The sequence below is a fragment of the Acomys russatus genome, chromosome 17, assembly GCF_903995435.1.
Source record: "Acomys russatus chromosome 17, mAcoRus1.1, whole genome shotgun sequence".
Classification (NCBI taxonomy): Eukaryota; Metazoa; Chordata; class Mammalia; order Rodentia; family Muridae; genus Acomys; species Acomys russatus.
The window spans coordinates 63,457,646-63,469,219 of NC_067153.1; the positions used below are offsets into that span (position 1 = coordinate 63,457,646).

Below are 11,574 nucleotides of genomic sequence, written 5' to 3' on the forward strand. Positions count from 1 at the left end.
CTGATCTCAAGCTCCTGATCCTTTTCCGCTTCAGCCTTCCCAGACCTTTGATTAGCTGTTTTGTGTGCGTGCGTGCGTGTGTGTGTGTGTGTGTGCGCGCGTGCGTGCGTGCGTGTGTGGTGTGTGGTGTCGGTGTGTGTGTATATGTGGACACCAGAAGTCAATATCAGGTGTCTTCCCAAATCTCCACTAATTTTTAAAGTCTCCAGCTCAGTGGTTCTCAACCTTCCTGACCTGCAGCCCTTTGATACAGTTCCTCATGTGGCACTGACCTCCAACCAAAAAATTATTTTGTTGCTATTTCATAACTGTGATTATGCTACTGCTGTGAATAATACTGTAAATATCTGATGTGATCTGACCTCCAAGGGAGGGTCACAACCCACCACAGCTGCCAACAGAGCCTGAAGCTGCTATACAGACACTGCATAGACATCTTTACCCCAAACTGTCCACCAAGTCCCACCGGGGCTGGTACCCAGCCAAGCAGTCCCTCCCGTGCTGGGGCTTGCCGCTGGCCACCCCGCTGTATCCTGCTCAGTCTCAGTGGCTCTAAAAGCAGAACCCAGGATAACTCTACTCACTCAGAAAGCTCCCATGAGCCCTGAGGCACAAAGAGAGAAAGGAGGGCTCTTTACTCTCCTCAGATCCAAGTGGTAAACTAACCATGCCCAGAGAAGCTCTTCCCACTCTAAATCTGAGGCGTGTTAGAGGCTCTGGACTGGAAACCCTTTTACTATCTCATTTTGTTCCTTAATGTGGTAGAGAAACAAAAACAGCAGAGAATGGCAGGGTGTGTTACACACACACACACACACACACACACACACACTCAACACTCACACCATTCATCTTGACAGCCAAGAAATCTGGCTTGAAGGCTGCCTCTTATACCAAGGGACTTTCAAGACTGGCTTCGCTGCCTTGCCCCAAGCCATAGTAGCTACTTTGAACATTGTACCAGCTGCCCAACCCATTCAGCCCTTCCCTCCACCCCCAGCTCTCTCCTCCCACCTGCCACACCCCCTTCTCCATCCCAGCCCCATTTCTTTACAACCAACTCCCTGCCTGGCCCCAAACAGCACCATTAGTGTTGTTATCTCACAATCAAATGTTACCTGCTGACTTCACAGACTCTGGCTTTCCACGGCCCACAAACATCCTGCCTCTCATTGGCCCCCATGCCTTCTCTAGCCAGACAGTTGGCCTAGAGAATCTGTCTGTCCACCCTCCATGCTCCATACAAGGCGGGACTGAGGGTCATGACACCAGGAAGGTGTCCTAGCAGGTGGCGACTACCCAGCCTCACCACGGGTTTACTCCGCTCAGTCTGGCCCCCAGTCCAGGGACTTGCTGCCTGGTCTGTCTTGGCACAACAGTGGCCCAGGGTGTGGGCGCCTCACCAGCTCGGCTCTCCCAGGAGGCTTAGTGCTGTGAGGCGCAGGGCAGCCCCAGATACCTGCCTGCCTGCCAGGAAAGACCCCAGAGGAGGGTCAGAGTTCCTGCCAGGACACGGCCGAGATGCCTGTTGACAGCCACAGAGTGGCAGTCGCAGTAGGGACACCCTTTCCATGCTTCTCTGCCCCCAGCTCCTCCTCCTCCTTCTGGCCTGCTCTCTCTAGTCCCACACCGGCAGCCCCAGGCAGAAGGCCTCCTACTGCAGAGCACACTGATACTTTGTTTCTCCTCCACAGAGAAAACTGTTACCCACTTGACCCACAATGACAGCACACAGTGGCGCACTTGCGTGTGACTAATTGTGCCGCGTGTACGCCGGTGAGCATTTGCCTTCTGCTCACTCTGAACACTCAGAGGCTCAGCCATCGTCGGATTGCACTGTTTATTGAGGATGCAACGGGGAGAGCTTTAAAGAAGACAGAGAAGCCAAGGGTGTCCCCTTTTCTCCGGTTCTGGGTGCAAGAAAGTAAAGTCGGGGGTCCCTTTATTTTGGGTGGTCCCACTCCAAATAAGACTGTGCCAGGGCATGGGGTGTTATTCTTCCTCTGGGGGTACCACCAGCTCCTGTCATGGGCAGGAGCTGGGACAAAAAAGCTCAGGTTGAGACTCAAGGAGCCAGGCAGTATGGTGAGGATGAAAGCGAAGGCTAGTGGAAGGACAGGCTGGGCCTGCGCTGAAGCTGGGAACCCCCGGTGTCTATTAGAAGTGCACCCCACACGGTAGCCCAGAGCTACACCTAGGCTCAGAGCACTGGAGGGAGAAGGAGGTTGACAGAGGACAAATCCAGGGTCCCAGGAGTGGAACAAGAGAGTAGTAGGAGGGGGGACAGTAGGTTGGGGGCAGGGTTCCTGAGGGAGGGAGGCCACAGAGAGCCCTCTCTACCGGCCACCTTTCTTGGAGGGGGTGCTCAGGCTGGAGCCCTTCGTTAGGGCATCTTTGTAGTCGCTGGCGCTGCCTCGGCTCCTGCTCTCCCCGCCACGGACGCTGCACACTCCGGAAATGCAGCTAGTGCTATTGGCCACGTAGCCGCCACTGACCGTGCTGGGCCGGAAGCCGTAGCCTCCGCTGCCACTGGTGCTGCTGATAATGGCTGCAGAGAAAGAGCTAGACTCAGACCAACTCAGGCAGAGCTAGGGAGAGGCCTCTCCTTCCTCTGCCCCCCCCCCCCAAAATCAGACAGAGCTCTGTGAGGACCCGACCAGAGTCACTTCCTCACCCTGGGGAGAATGTCCCAAAGACACCTTCCCCATGCTCCCCACATATAAACTTACTCGCTTTACACCCACTGTGGCTGAATCTTGCTGCACTGATGCTCAGTCTGTCTCCCTCAACCAGGTACCTGTGAGCCTACGTGTCTATCGCTGGCACCTACCACTGTCCCTCCTTTTTGTGGCTCCACTAAATCTTCTGCCTCCAACATCTTCCTCCTGCTGGCTCTCCATGGATGACAATCCAAGACCCCAGATCCAATCCTGCCAGCTCAAAGTGCCCCTCCTAGAGTCTCTTCACCCCACCCCCACCCCTAGTCCAAATCCCCAGCCCAGACCTGACTGTCACTTGCAAACCCAGCCTCAAAAGCCTGAGACAGACTCCCACACACATCATTTTCTTATAAGTCACCTCTTATTTCCTCATCTCCTGTGGCAGAGGCTATCCCTTGCAGCCATCCCCCATCTCCCGTGGCAGAGGCTATCCCTTGCACCTACCCCCCATCTCCCGTGGCAGAGGCTATCCCTTGCACCTACCCCCCATCTCCCGTGGCAGAAGCTATCCCTTGCACCTACCCCCATCTCCCATGGTAGAGGCTATCCCTTGCAGCCATACCCCATCTCCCTTGCTACCATTCCCCTAGGAGGCAGAAGGATGGATTGAAAAGCTCCTGGGGTAACTGGAAGTTGGGAGACCTGCTCTGTATCCACCCTCCAGCTTTGTGACCTCAGCTTTTTCCTTCCTGTTTCCCAGAGCCCTCATCTACATGCACAGGGTGTGACTGGGGCCCTTCCAGTGTGCAGCGCCTATGACAGGTACTTACAGATGCTGACTGGGGATGGGTACTCCCCTGACATCCTGTCAAAGAGAAAAGTAAAGTTAGAAGGCGTGTCCCACGGCTTCTTCCGAGCCACTGCCCCCACCAGCCTGAGTTGGACACCTGCAGAAACACCAGGGCTGCTTCAGCTCAGAGCCTGAGACACTTTGGAGGCCACCCCTGAGCATTTGGCGGTGGTGGTGGGCGTAGAAGGCAACACACTGCACCAAACAATAGTTTTGAAAAGGTGCCTGTGTGAGGACTGTATTGTCCACTCCAGTGCCCCGCCATGGTGAGCTTTCTCTCTCCCTAGTACAGCGGGGTGCTGGATTGGCTAGCCTAGCACACCTCTAGTGCACCCGGGCAGGTGCAGGAACAGGGAAGCCTAATGGAGGAATGGGGTTCAGGAAAAGAAGGGAAATGTGAGGCTCCCAGACACTCTGGGGAGGTTGTAAGGGCTGAACGTGTTGATTCATGTAGCTTGGCACCGGAGCACCTAGGATGGCGTGAGCATTCAGCACCCATGGGTATGGGGCTGCCTTTTATTTATACATATACATATATTTTTTTCTTTTCTTTTCTTTTTGAGACAGTTCTATGTAGCCTCAGTCCGGGGTGACCTTGAACCTCTTATCCCGTTGAGATCCCACCACACAAAAGCTGGGACATCAGGAATACACTGCCATGTCCAGTTGTACATGATTCTGATAGTTAAACCCAGGGCTTCGGACATGCTAAGCAAGCACCCTACTGACTGAGCCGCATCTCCAGCCCAGCTGATACTCTCTGTTCCAAGACAGGCTTTCTCTGTGTAGCTCTGACTGCCTTGGACTCACTTTGTAGACCAGGCTGGCCTCGAACTCACTGAGATCCTCCTGCCTCTGCCTCCCGAGTGCTGGGATTACAGGTGGCTGCCTTAGCTCCAGCTGACACTCTTACTGCCCAAGCACACTCCGCTCACCTGCACTCCTCGCTCTCCAGCAGCTTCCTGTAGGTGGCGATCTCCATGTCCAGGGCCAGCTTCAGGCTCATGAGCTCCTGGTACTCCCGCAGCATCCTGGCCAGCTCCTCCTTGGCCTGGTGCAAGGCGCCCTCCAGCTCATCCAGCTTGGCCCGGGCATCCTTGAGGGCACTGTCTCCTCGCTGCTCAGCGTCAGCGATGGCTGTTTCCAGGTTGGAAGCCTAAGCACGGAACTCAAGAAGTTAGGAAACTGCAGGAGGCCTGCCTGGGCACTAGCTGCAGCCGAGCCCATCAGGTTCAGAAGATCCAGAAGCAAACACCCACTCCACTGAAGTACAGTCTGGGGGAGGACAACCTGGGGGAGGACAACCTAGGGGAGGACAACTTGGGGGAGCATAGCCTGGAGGAGGACAACCTGGGGGAGCATAGCCTGTGGGAGGGCAGCCTCGGGGAGCACAGCCTGGGGGAGGACAGCCTGGGGGAGCATGGCCTGGGGGAGCACAAGCTAGGGGAGCATGGCCTATGGGAGCATGACCTGGGGAGAAGGTCTAGCCTCTAAGCCCGGGCAGGCTTCCTGAGAGAGAAGAGTATACTCAAGGAAAGGCGCTTGGAGCGAGTAGGAAAGGAAGTGCCCCAGAGATGTCCAAGTGCTGTAGACAGTGACATCACTGCTATCTTCTCTTGTTGTTGGAGACATCTGGGAAGCTAAGGCCCTCAACAAACTCACGTGCTCTCCACTGGGCTCGCTGCCCTTGGCCAGGGCCCCTCACCTGCTTCTTGGCGTTCTCGATCTCTGAGCGGAGCCTCTGGATGAACCGGGTGAGCTCGGTGATCTCATTTTTGGTGTTTTTGAGGTCATCCCCGTGTCGGCCAGCTGCCAGCTGCAGCTCCTGGAACTGGAAAGCCAGAAGCGCAGAGACAGGTAAGTGTGACAGGGTGGCGTCTGTGAGGTGCCTGCATCCCCGAAGGAAGGGTTGTGGCCGAGGGACACACCGACCTTCACATCACTGTGTCACTCCTGACATCCCTGGCCCGGTCTCAGCTTCTCACCTTGGTCTGGTACAGAGCCTCAGCCTCGGCCTTGCTCTTCAGGGCGATCTCCTCGTACTGGGCGCGCACCTCAGTGATGATGCCGTCCAGGTCCAGGCTCCTGTTGTTGTCCATGGACAGGATGACGGACATGTCGCTGATGTGGGACTGGATCTGAGCCATCTCCTGCAGGGACCATGGACAAGGGAGCATATCAGCTTGACCGCTGTCAAGTTCTAGTGATACCACCCAGGGCCCAGAACACAGGATTGCTAGCTCCGTGTGTAAAGGAAATGCTACCTTGGTAGGCCCTAGGCGGATTCTGATGGCATGGAATGAGGCTTCGGGGATGGAGAGGGGCTCTCGGGAATAGCGTGTGAGGTACATGGCCGACCTAGGGGCCTTCCAGATAGCTGGGGCGTCTGTGATTCTCCTAGGCCCTAGACTAGAGTTTTAGCCACCGGCCACCGCAAAGAGTGAGGTGCCAAGAGACTTACGGCCTCGAAGAGACACTTGAAGAACTTGATGTCCTGGTCCATAGAGTCCACCTTGGCCTGCAGCTCCACCTTGTTGGCATAAGCTGCATCCACATCCTGAAAGAAGACCCCAGGGACCCACGTCACCTCAGGTGCCATCCAGAAGGTGACACTCGGCCCAGCCCAGCTTGCCTGGCTGGAGGAAGGAGACATTATCTTCTCCTGTATGGCTCATGAGGAAGGCAGTGGGGCAGCTGACGGCACAACCGCCACCGCCCATCAGGAGAACCTATTCTGTGAGGAACAAATGCAGTGGCCCCTCAAAGAGAGATTCCCAGCCAGGCTGCTGTGAAAGTCACCTCTACCGCATCTGTGCCAAGTCCCATGGCTGCAGGGAGCCCCTCACCTCGTTCCTTCCCCTTGGACATCGTGGTCCCTCCCCCAGTCTTCCCATTGTTATTTCTGTCTCACTCAGGGACTAAGGCACACAGACCCTGGCCTCAGAGCTGCCCTCCCCTCACCTTCTTTAGCAGCACGAATTCATTCTCTGCAGCCGTTCTCCGGTTGATCTCCTCCTCGTACCTGTGGAAAGGTCAGGGGTCACCGCTTACATCCTTCACCGTGAGCCCTGATGTACCCAGGGGAGACCCTGAGTGCACAGAAGAATTGTCAGCCAGTGGGGGCACAGACAGCTAACTGAAGGGCCCCGCCAAGCAAGGAAGGCTTCCTGGGGGAGAGGGTGGTGGCCCAGCCTGGGAGAAGATCCGTCTTGGGAGACGAGGAGGGAGTGTGTGGAGTGAATGGCTCCTGGGGAACCTAGAGCGATGCAGGACGCAAGCTGCTTCGCCCCAAATGTGGGCAGTGCCGCAGGTTGCCAGGCGGCCCACACACTTCCCAGCATAGATTGTCTGAGAATGTGACCCACACCAGAGCTGCCCAGCTACTCAGACACTTGTCCCCGGTGTCACTCTACGGGTGGTGGGTCAGGAAGCCTATTTGTACTGGCTGGTTGACACAAGCTAGAGTCATCAGAATGGAAGGAGCCTCCATTGACAAAATGCCTTCATGAGATCCAGCTGTAAGACATTGTATCAATTAGTGACCAATGAAGGAAAGTCCAGCCCACTGTGGGTGGTGCCATCCCTGGGCAGGTGGTCCTGGGTTCTATAAGAAAGCAGGCTGAGCAAGCCAGGGAAGGCAAGGCAGAAAACAGCACCCCTCCAGGGCCTCTGCATCAGCTCCTGCCTCCAGGTTCCTGCCCTGCATGGGTTCCTGTCCCGACTTCCTCCAGTGATGACCATCAATATGGAAGTGTACGCCAAACAAGCCCCTTCCTCCCTGACTTGCTTTTTGGTCATAGTGTTTTGTCTCAGGAATAGAAACCCTGAGACCAATTAACTAACAACTAAGACAAGAGTCCTGGGTTTTGTCCTGGTGAGTCTACTCGGTATGGCCTAGAATACCACTCTCCACCTCCAAAACTTTGAAGCCAAAATGTTAAGGTCTTCAGAGGGACAGGGCTTGCTGTCCTGTGACCAGCTCACTCCTCACTCACTTCTTCTTGTAGTCCTCCACCACATCCCGCACGTTCCTCAGCTCAGAGTCCAGCCTCACTCTGTCCCCAGACAGCGTCTCCAGCTGCTTCCGCATGTTGCTGATGTAGCCCTCCAGGATGGGTTCCAGGTTGTTCCTGCAGTTGTTCAGGTCCAGCTGCTGCAGCAGCTCCCACTTGGTCTCCAGCACCTGGTTCTGCTGCTCCAGGAAGCGGACCTGGAACCCAAATGCATAGCCACCTGGAATTCAACCCCACAGCCACCTGGAAACCGAGCTCACAATTACCTGGAACCCAAACCCACAGCCACCTGGAACCCGAGCCCACAGCCACCTGGAACCCAAACCCACAGCCACCTGGAACCCAAGCCCACAGCCACCTGGAACCCAAACCCACAGCCACCTGGAACCCGAGCCCACAGCCACCTGGAACCCGAGCCCACAGCCACCTGGAACCCGAGCCCACAGCCACCTGGAACCCGAGCCCACAGCCACCTGGAACCCAAGCCCACAGCCACCTGGAACCCGAGCCCACAGCCACCTGGAACCCGAGCCCACAGCCACCTGGAACCCGAGCCCACAGCCACCTGGAACCCAACCCAGCTGCTGTTGAGCCCATGGAATTCATCATTGTCATGAAAGGCCGTTTTGCTCAGCACTTGGCTCCATCTTTCCCTTTACCCCTCTACAGCTATAAGAGGCAGGTGGCAAATGTTTAACCATGGTCAGCGGAGAAGAAGCTAGGCTTGAGGGAGCTTCTCTCCTTTCTAAAGTCTAAACGTTTAGTCAAGGGCAGAGCTCAGAACTAAACCCAGACAATCGTCCCTCCGCTGAGGGAATCCAATCAGCCAGGGCCCGCTGTGGCCGAGCGAGTAGGGTGTGAGCACACCTAGCGACAGCAGAACAGGGCCAGGCTGGGTGCATCTGTCTGGAAGGCTGCCTGCTCTGAAGATGTCAGAGTGCAGTAACGCTAGAGCCAAGAGCGTCTGGACATTTCCAGGTTCCCACACCGCCCCCTCTTCCCGGTCTCCCTTCTACACGCAGCTCTCAGAGCCACCCACTCATGGAGCAAAGTGCACACAGACAGAGCGGGACCCACACCAGCCCAGGGAACTTATCAGAGGTCATTGGCCACACCCCTTCTCCCATCTGCCTATGGGAGCACAGCTTTTAAAATTTGGCCTCTTTCTCCATGTCTGTGAGCGAGCACAGGCACATTTAGGCAAGGCTGTGTTCACAGGACGCAGGAATACTGTGTGGCATTCTGCACTGAGATGAGACTATGCACTGAACTGCTGGTCTCTAACATGGCAACCAGCACTTGGCTTGGTTTAACCAACCCAGGCTTCTTCCTGAGCTGAGCATTAACCACACAACAGACACTACAGTACCCAGCATGCCACGAAAAAAGGTCAGGTCACCGATAGGACTGGACGTCTCTTCCCGACCCGAGATTGAGAGGTCATGGTGCTCCTTGAGACCAAAGCTCCTCAGGGGCTGACCAGGCTCTGGGTCTCCTTCCTGGTCCCCAAGAAGACCACCCTCATCCTGCTTCTGTGTCTCTGGACTTGCCCCTCTGGAAAGCTGGCCAGCTCACCAAGGGGGCAGGACACTCCCATGCCCAGACCCAAATCCTCAGAGCACCTCAATGGCCTAGAAGTGACCAGCTTTGAGGACAGGAAGCTGCAGCCCCAGCTTTGGCCCCTGAGAATGAGCAGAGGGTGGGTTCCCCCCACCACACCAGGGGAAGACAAGCTCTATGGGGCAGGGTCTGCTCTTGTGACCACAAGGCCCAGGGCTGTGGCGCTTGGCTGTCATGGAGCCAACATATCCTTCCCATGTTTGGCCTAGGCCTGGAGGCAGGAGACTGGGGCTGAGCTGTCACCATGCCTGTCCTGCAAATGGCTGTAGGAGTGGCATCCTTGGCCATTATGGCTTTGCTGACCCATAAGCTGGGGGAGGCTGTCTATCACAGGCCACAGGCAGCACCCTGACTGAGCCGGAGGTTCCCATGAGGTCTGAGGCCCCTCAGCTTCCCAGAACTGTTCCCCAGCAACAACAGCTACCATTTTGGGGAGGACTTAAGTCTGAGCCAGGCATCTGGCATGAGTTTGCTTTTCTAAACTACCATAAGGCCCAGAGGAAGGTCTTGGCTTCCACGCTGGAGGGAAGGACATAACGTCCCAGATGAAACTGTGATTTCCCCGCAAAGCCTGCCAGGTCTGACTCCAGCGTACCTCTACCCCTACTTAGCAAGAGAGCCCTTGTCCACTAAGCAAACACCCACAGTGGAGACACCCTTTAGCCCAAGGGGCCTGGGGTAACCACGCAGCCATTCATGCTCTGATCCACAGGTCAGGTGAGACTGGGGTACAAGGCCAGCATGCCTGAGAGGGAGACAGGCTTTCTGTACCCTGAGGCAGAGGTTCTCCCCAGCCTTCACTGTGCACAGCCTGTGTGACCACAAGGCTTAGCAAAGGTACCAGGTCTCCATGGCAAGGCCCGTATCCCTTACCCAGAGTTCCCTGTGAGTAGCCCTGAAAGCCCGTGCCTGCAGAAGCTACCACTACCCTGCCGGCATTTTCCCTCCACACAACAGAGAATCTTTTACAAGATGTTGAAGAGACAGAGTGTACCAGCCTTGAGTGCAGTAGGTGTACCTAACTTCAATGCCTCTTGAGGGATTGAAGAAAACCTATCCTAAAAAGAGAAGAACTGTTCCCAGGTTCCCCTGTCCTGGCAGACCCACCTTGTCGATGAAGGAGGCGAACTTGTTGTTCAGAGCCTTGATCTGCTCCCGCTCCTGTGCGCGCACTTTCTGGATCTCGGGGTCCAGTTCCACATTGAGAGGAGCCAGGAGGCTCTCATTGACAGTGACCTGGTGGATACCTCCGGGTGGGCACACAGTAGGGCACACGGGCCCCAGGGCGACACTGCCAAAGATGCTGCCGGCAAAGCCACTGGCCCGGTTCCGGCCAAATCCAAAACCTCCGTTCTTTCCGCTGCCACTGGCCATGTTCAGAGTGATGCTTCGGGCACCTCCCAGGCTGTAGAGACTCCGACTGCTGAAGCCTCCACCGAGCCCTTTGCCACCTGCCCGGTAGGAGGACGAGCTGCCTCCCGCTAGCACGGCTGAGCAGCCGCTGAAGCCCCTGTTGCCAGCTCCGGACTTGCAGGTGAATTGGCGGCTCATGTTGCTGGTGGAGTTGGAGTACAGGTACCAGAGGAAAGGCAAATCCCACGAAGGTTGTACTGGCTGTGGTTAGGACCAGCAGGTGCCTTTATATACGCTTGGCATTGGGCTTGCAGATGGGCAGCGGAGAGGTTAATTCGTGGGTTTGGCTTGCCTAGGAGCAAGAAGTCATTTTCTCTGTGCTGAGCCAGAGATCGGCCCTCCCCACCTCTGAAACAACATGAAACTGTCAAATTGCTGGGCTTGCAAACTTTGCTCAGGTAATTTGGGTCTTATCTAATTAACCCGCTGTTATAAGGTAATTTGCCCCGGGCCACAGCCTCCCCAGGGGATATCACTGGCACTGTACTGTCTCCCTCAGATTCGTCTCTGCAGTTGGCTCTCTGGCAGGGGTTCAGGAGGTAGGGATGGTGTAGACATTTTGGACAGAGCAGGCCACTGAGTAGTATCCAAGGACTCCACCACCTCTATCCTATGGCAGACATAAGCCATAGAGAGAAGTGGTCCTCTCTGTTGGGGGACAAGGGTGACAGGGACCCTATCTTTAGCATGAGACCTGAGCAACCCTGACCACAGTAGCAATGGACTCATGACCACCAGGTGCTTGTTACACTTTCTGGAGAGCTGGAAAGTGCCCCATTGTACCTTTCAAGCCCCGTAGTAAAAGCCTTGTGACCATTGCAGAAAACACAAAGGCAAGAAGAGCATAGAGTTTGGTGGGGACTCCAGTGGCAGTGGGTAGAGAGGACAGACAGGGCTGACATGGTCTGGGGAGTTCAAAGGCACCACAGGCACTCAGTTTCATCGCGTCCCTCCCTCCTACCATGTGCATCTGCTAGCAAGGCCAGGAATCAGTAGACAACCATGAGCCCTAACTACA

The 11,574-nt window shown here is 55.9% G+C and overlaps 1 protein-coding gene across 1 annotated transcript; it reads right to left on the reverse strand.

Moving 5' to 3' along the window:
• Positions 1–1,984: 1,984 nt before the first annotated feature.
• LOC127201695 (keratin, type II cytoskeletal 71) lies at positions 1,985–10,773 on the reverse strand. The gene is made up of 9 exons (XM_051160385.1): positions 10,251–10,773; positions 7,506–7,720; positions 6,472–6,532; positions 5,972–6,067; positions 5,496–5,660; positions 5,216–5,341; positions 4,446–4,666; positions 3,491–3,525; positions 1,985–2,548 (listed from the first exon to the last, which is right to left on the reverse strand). Exons 1-9 carry the CDS (start codon positions 10,692–10,694, stop codon positions 2,337–2,339), a joined length of 1,575 nt encoding a protein of 524 aa, XP_051016342.1. The 5' UTR covers positions 10,695–10,773; the 3' UTR covers positions 1,985–2,336.
• Positions 10,774–11,574: the final 801 nt, after the last annotated feature.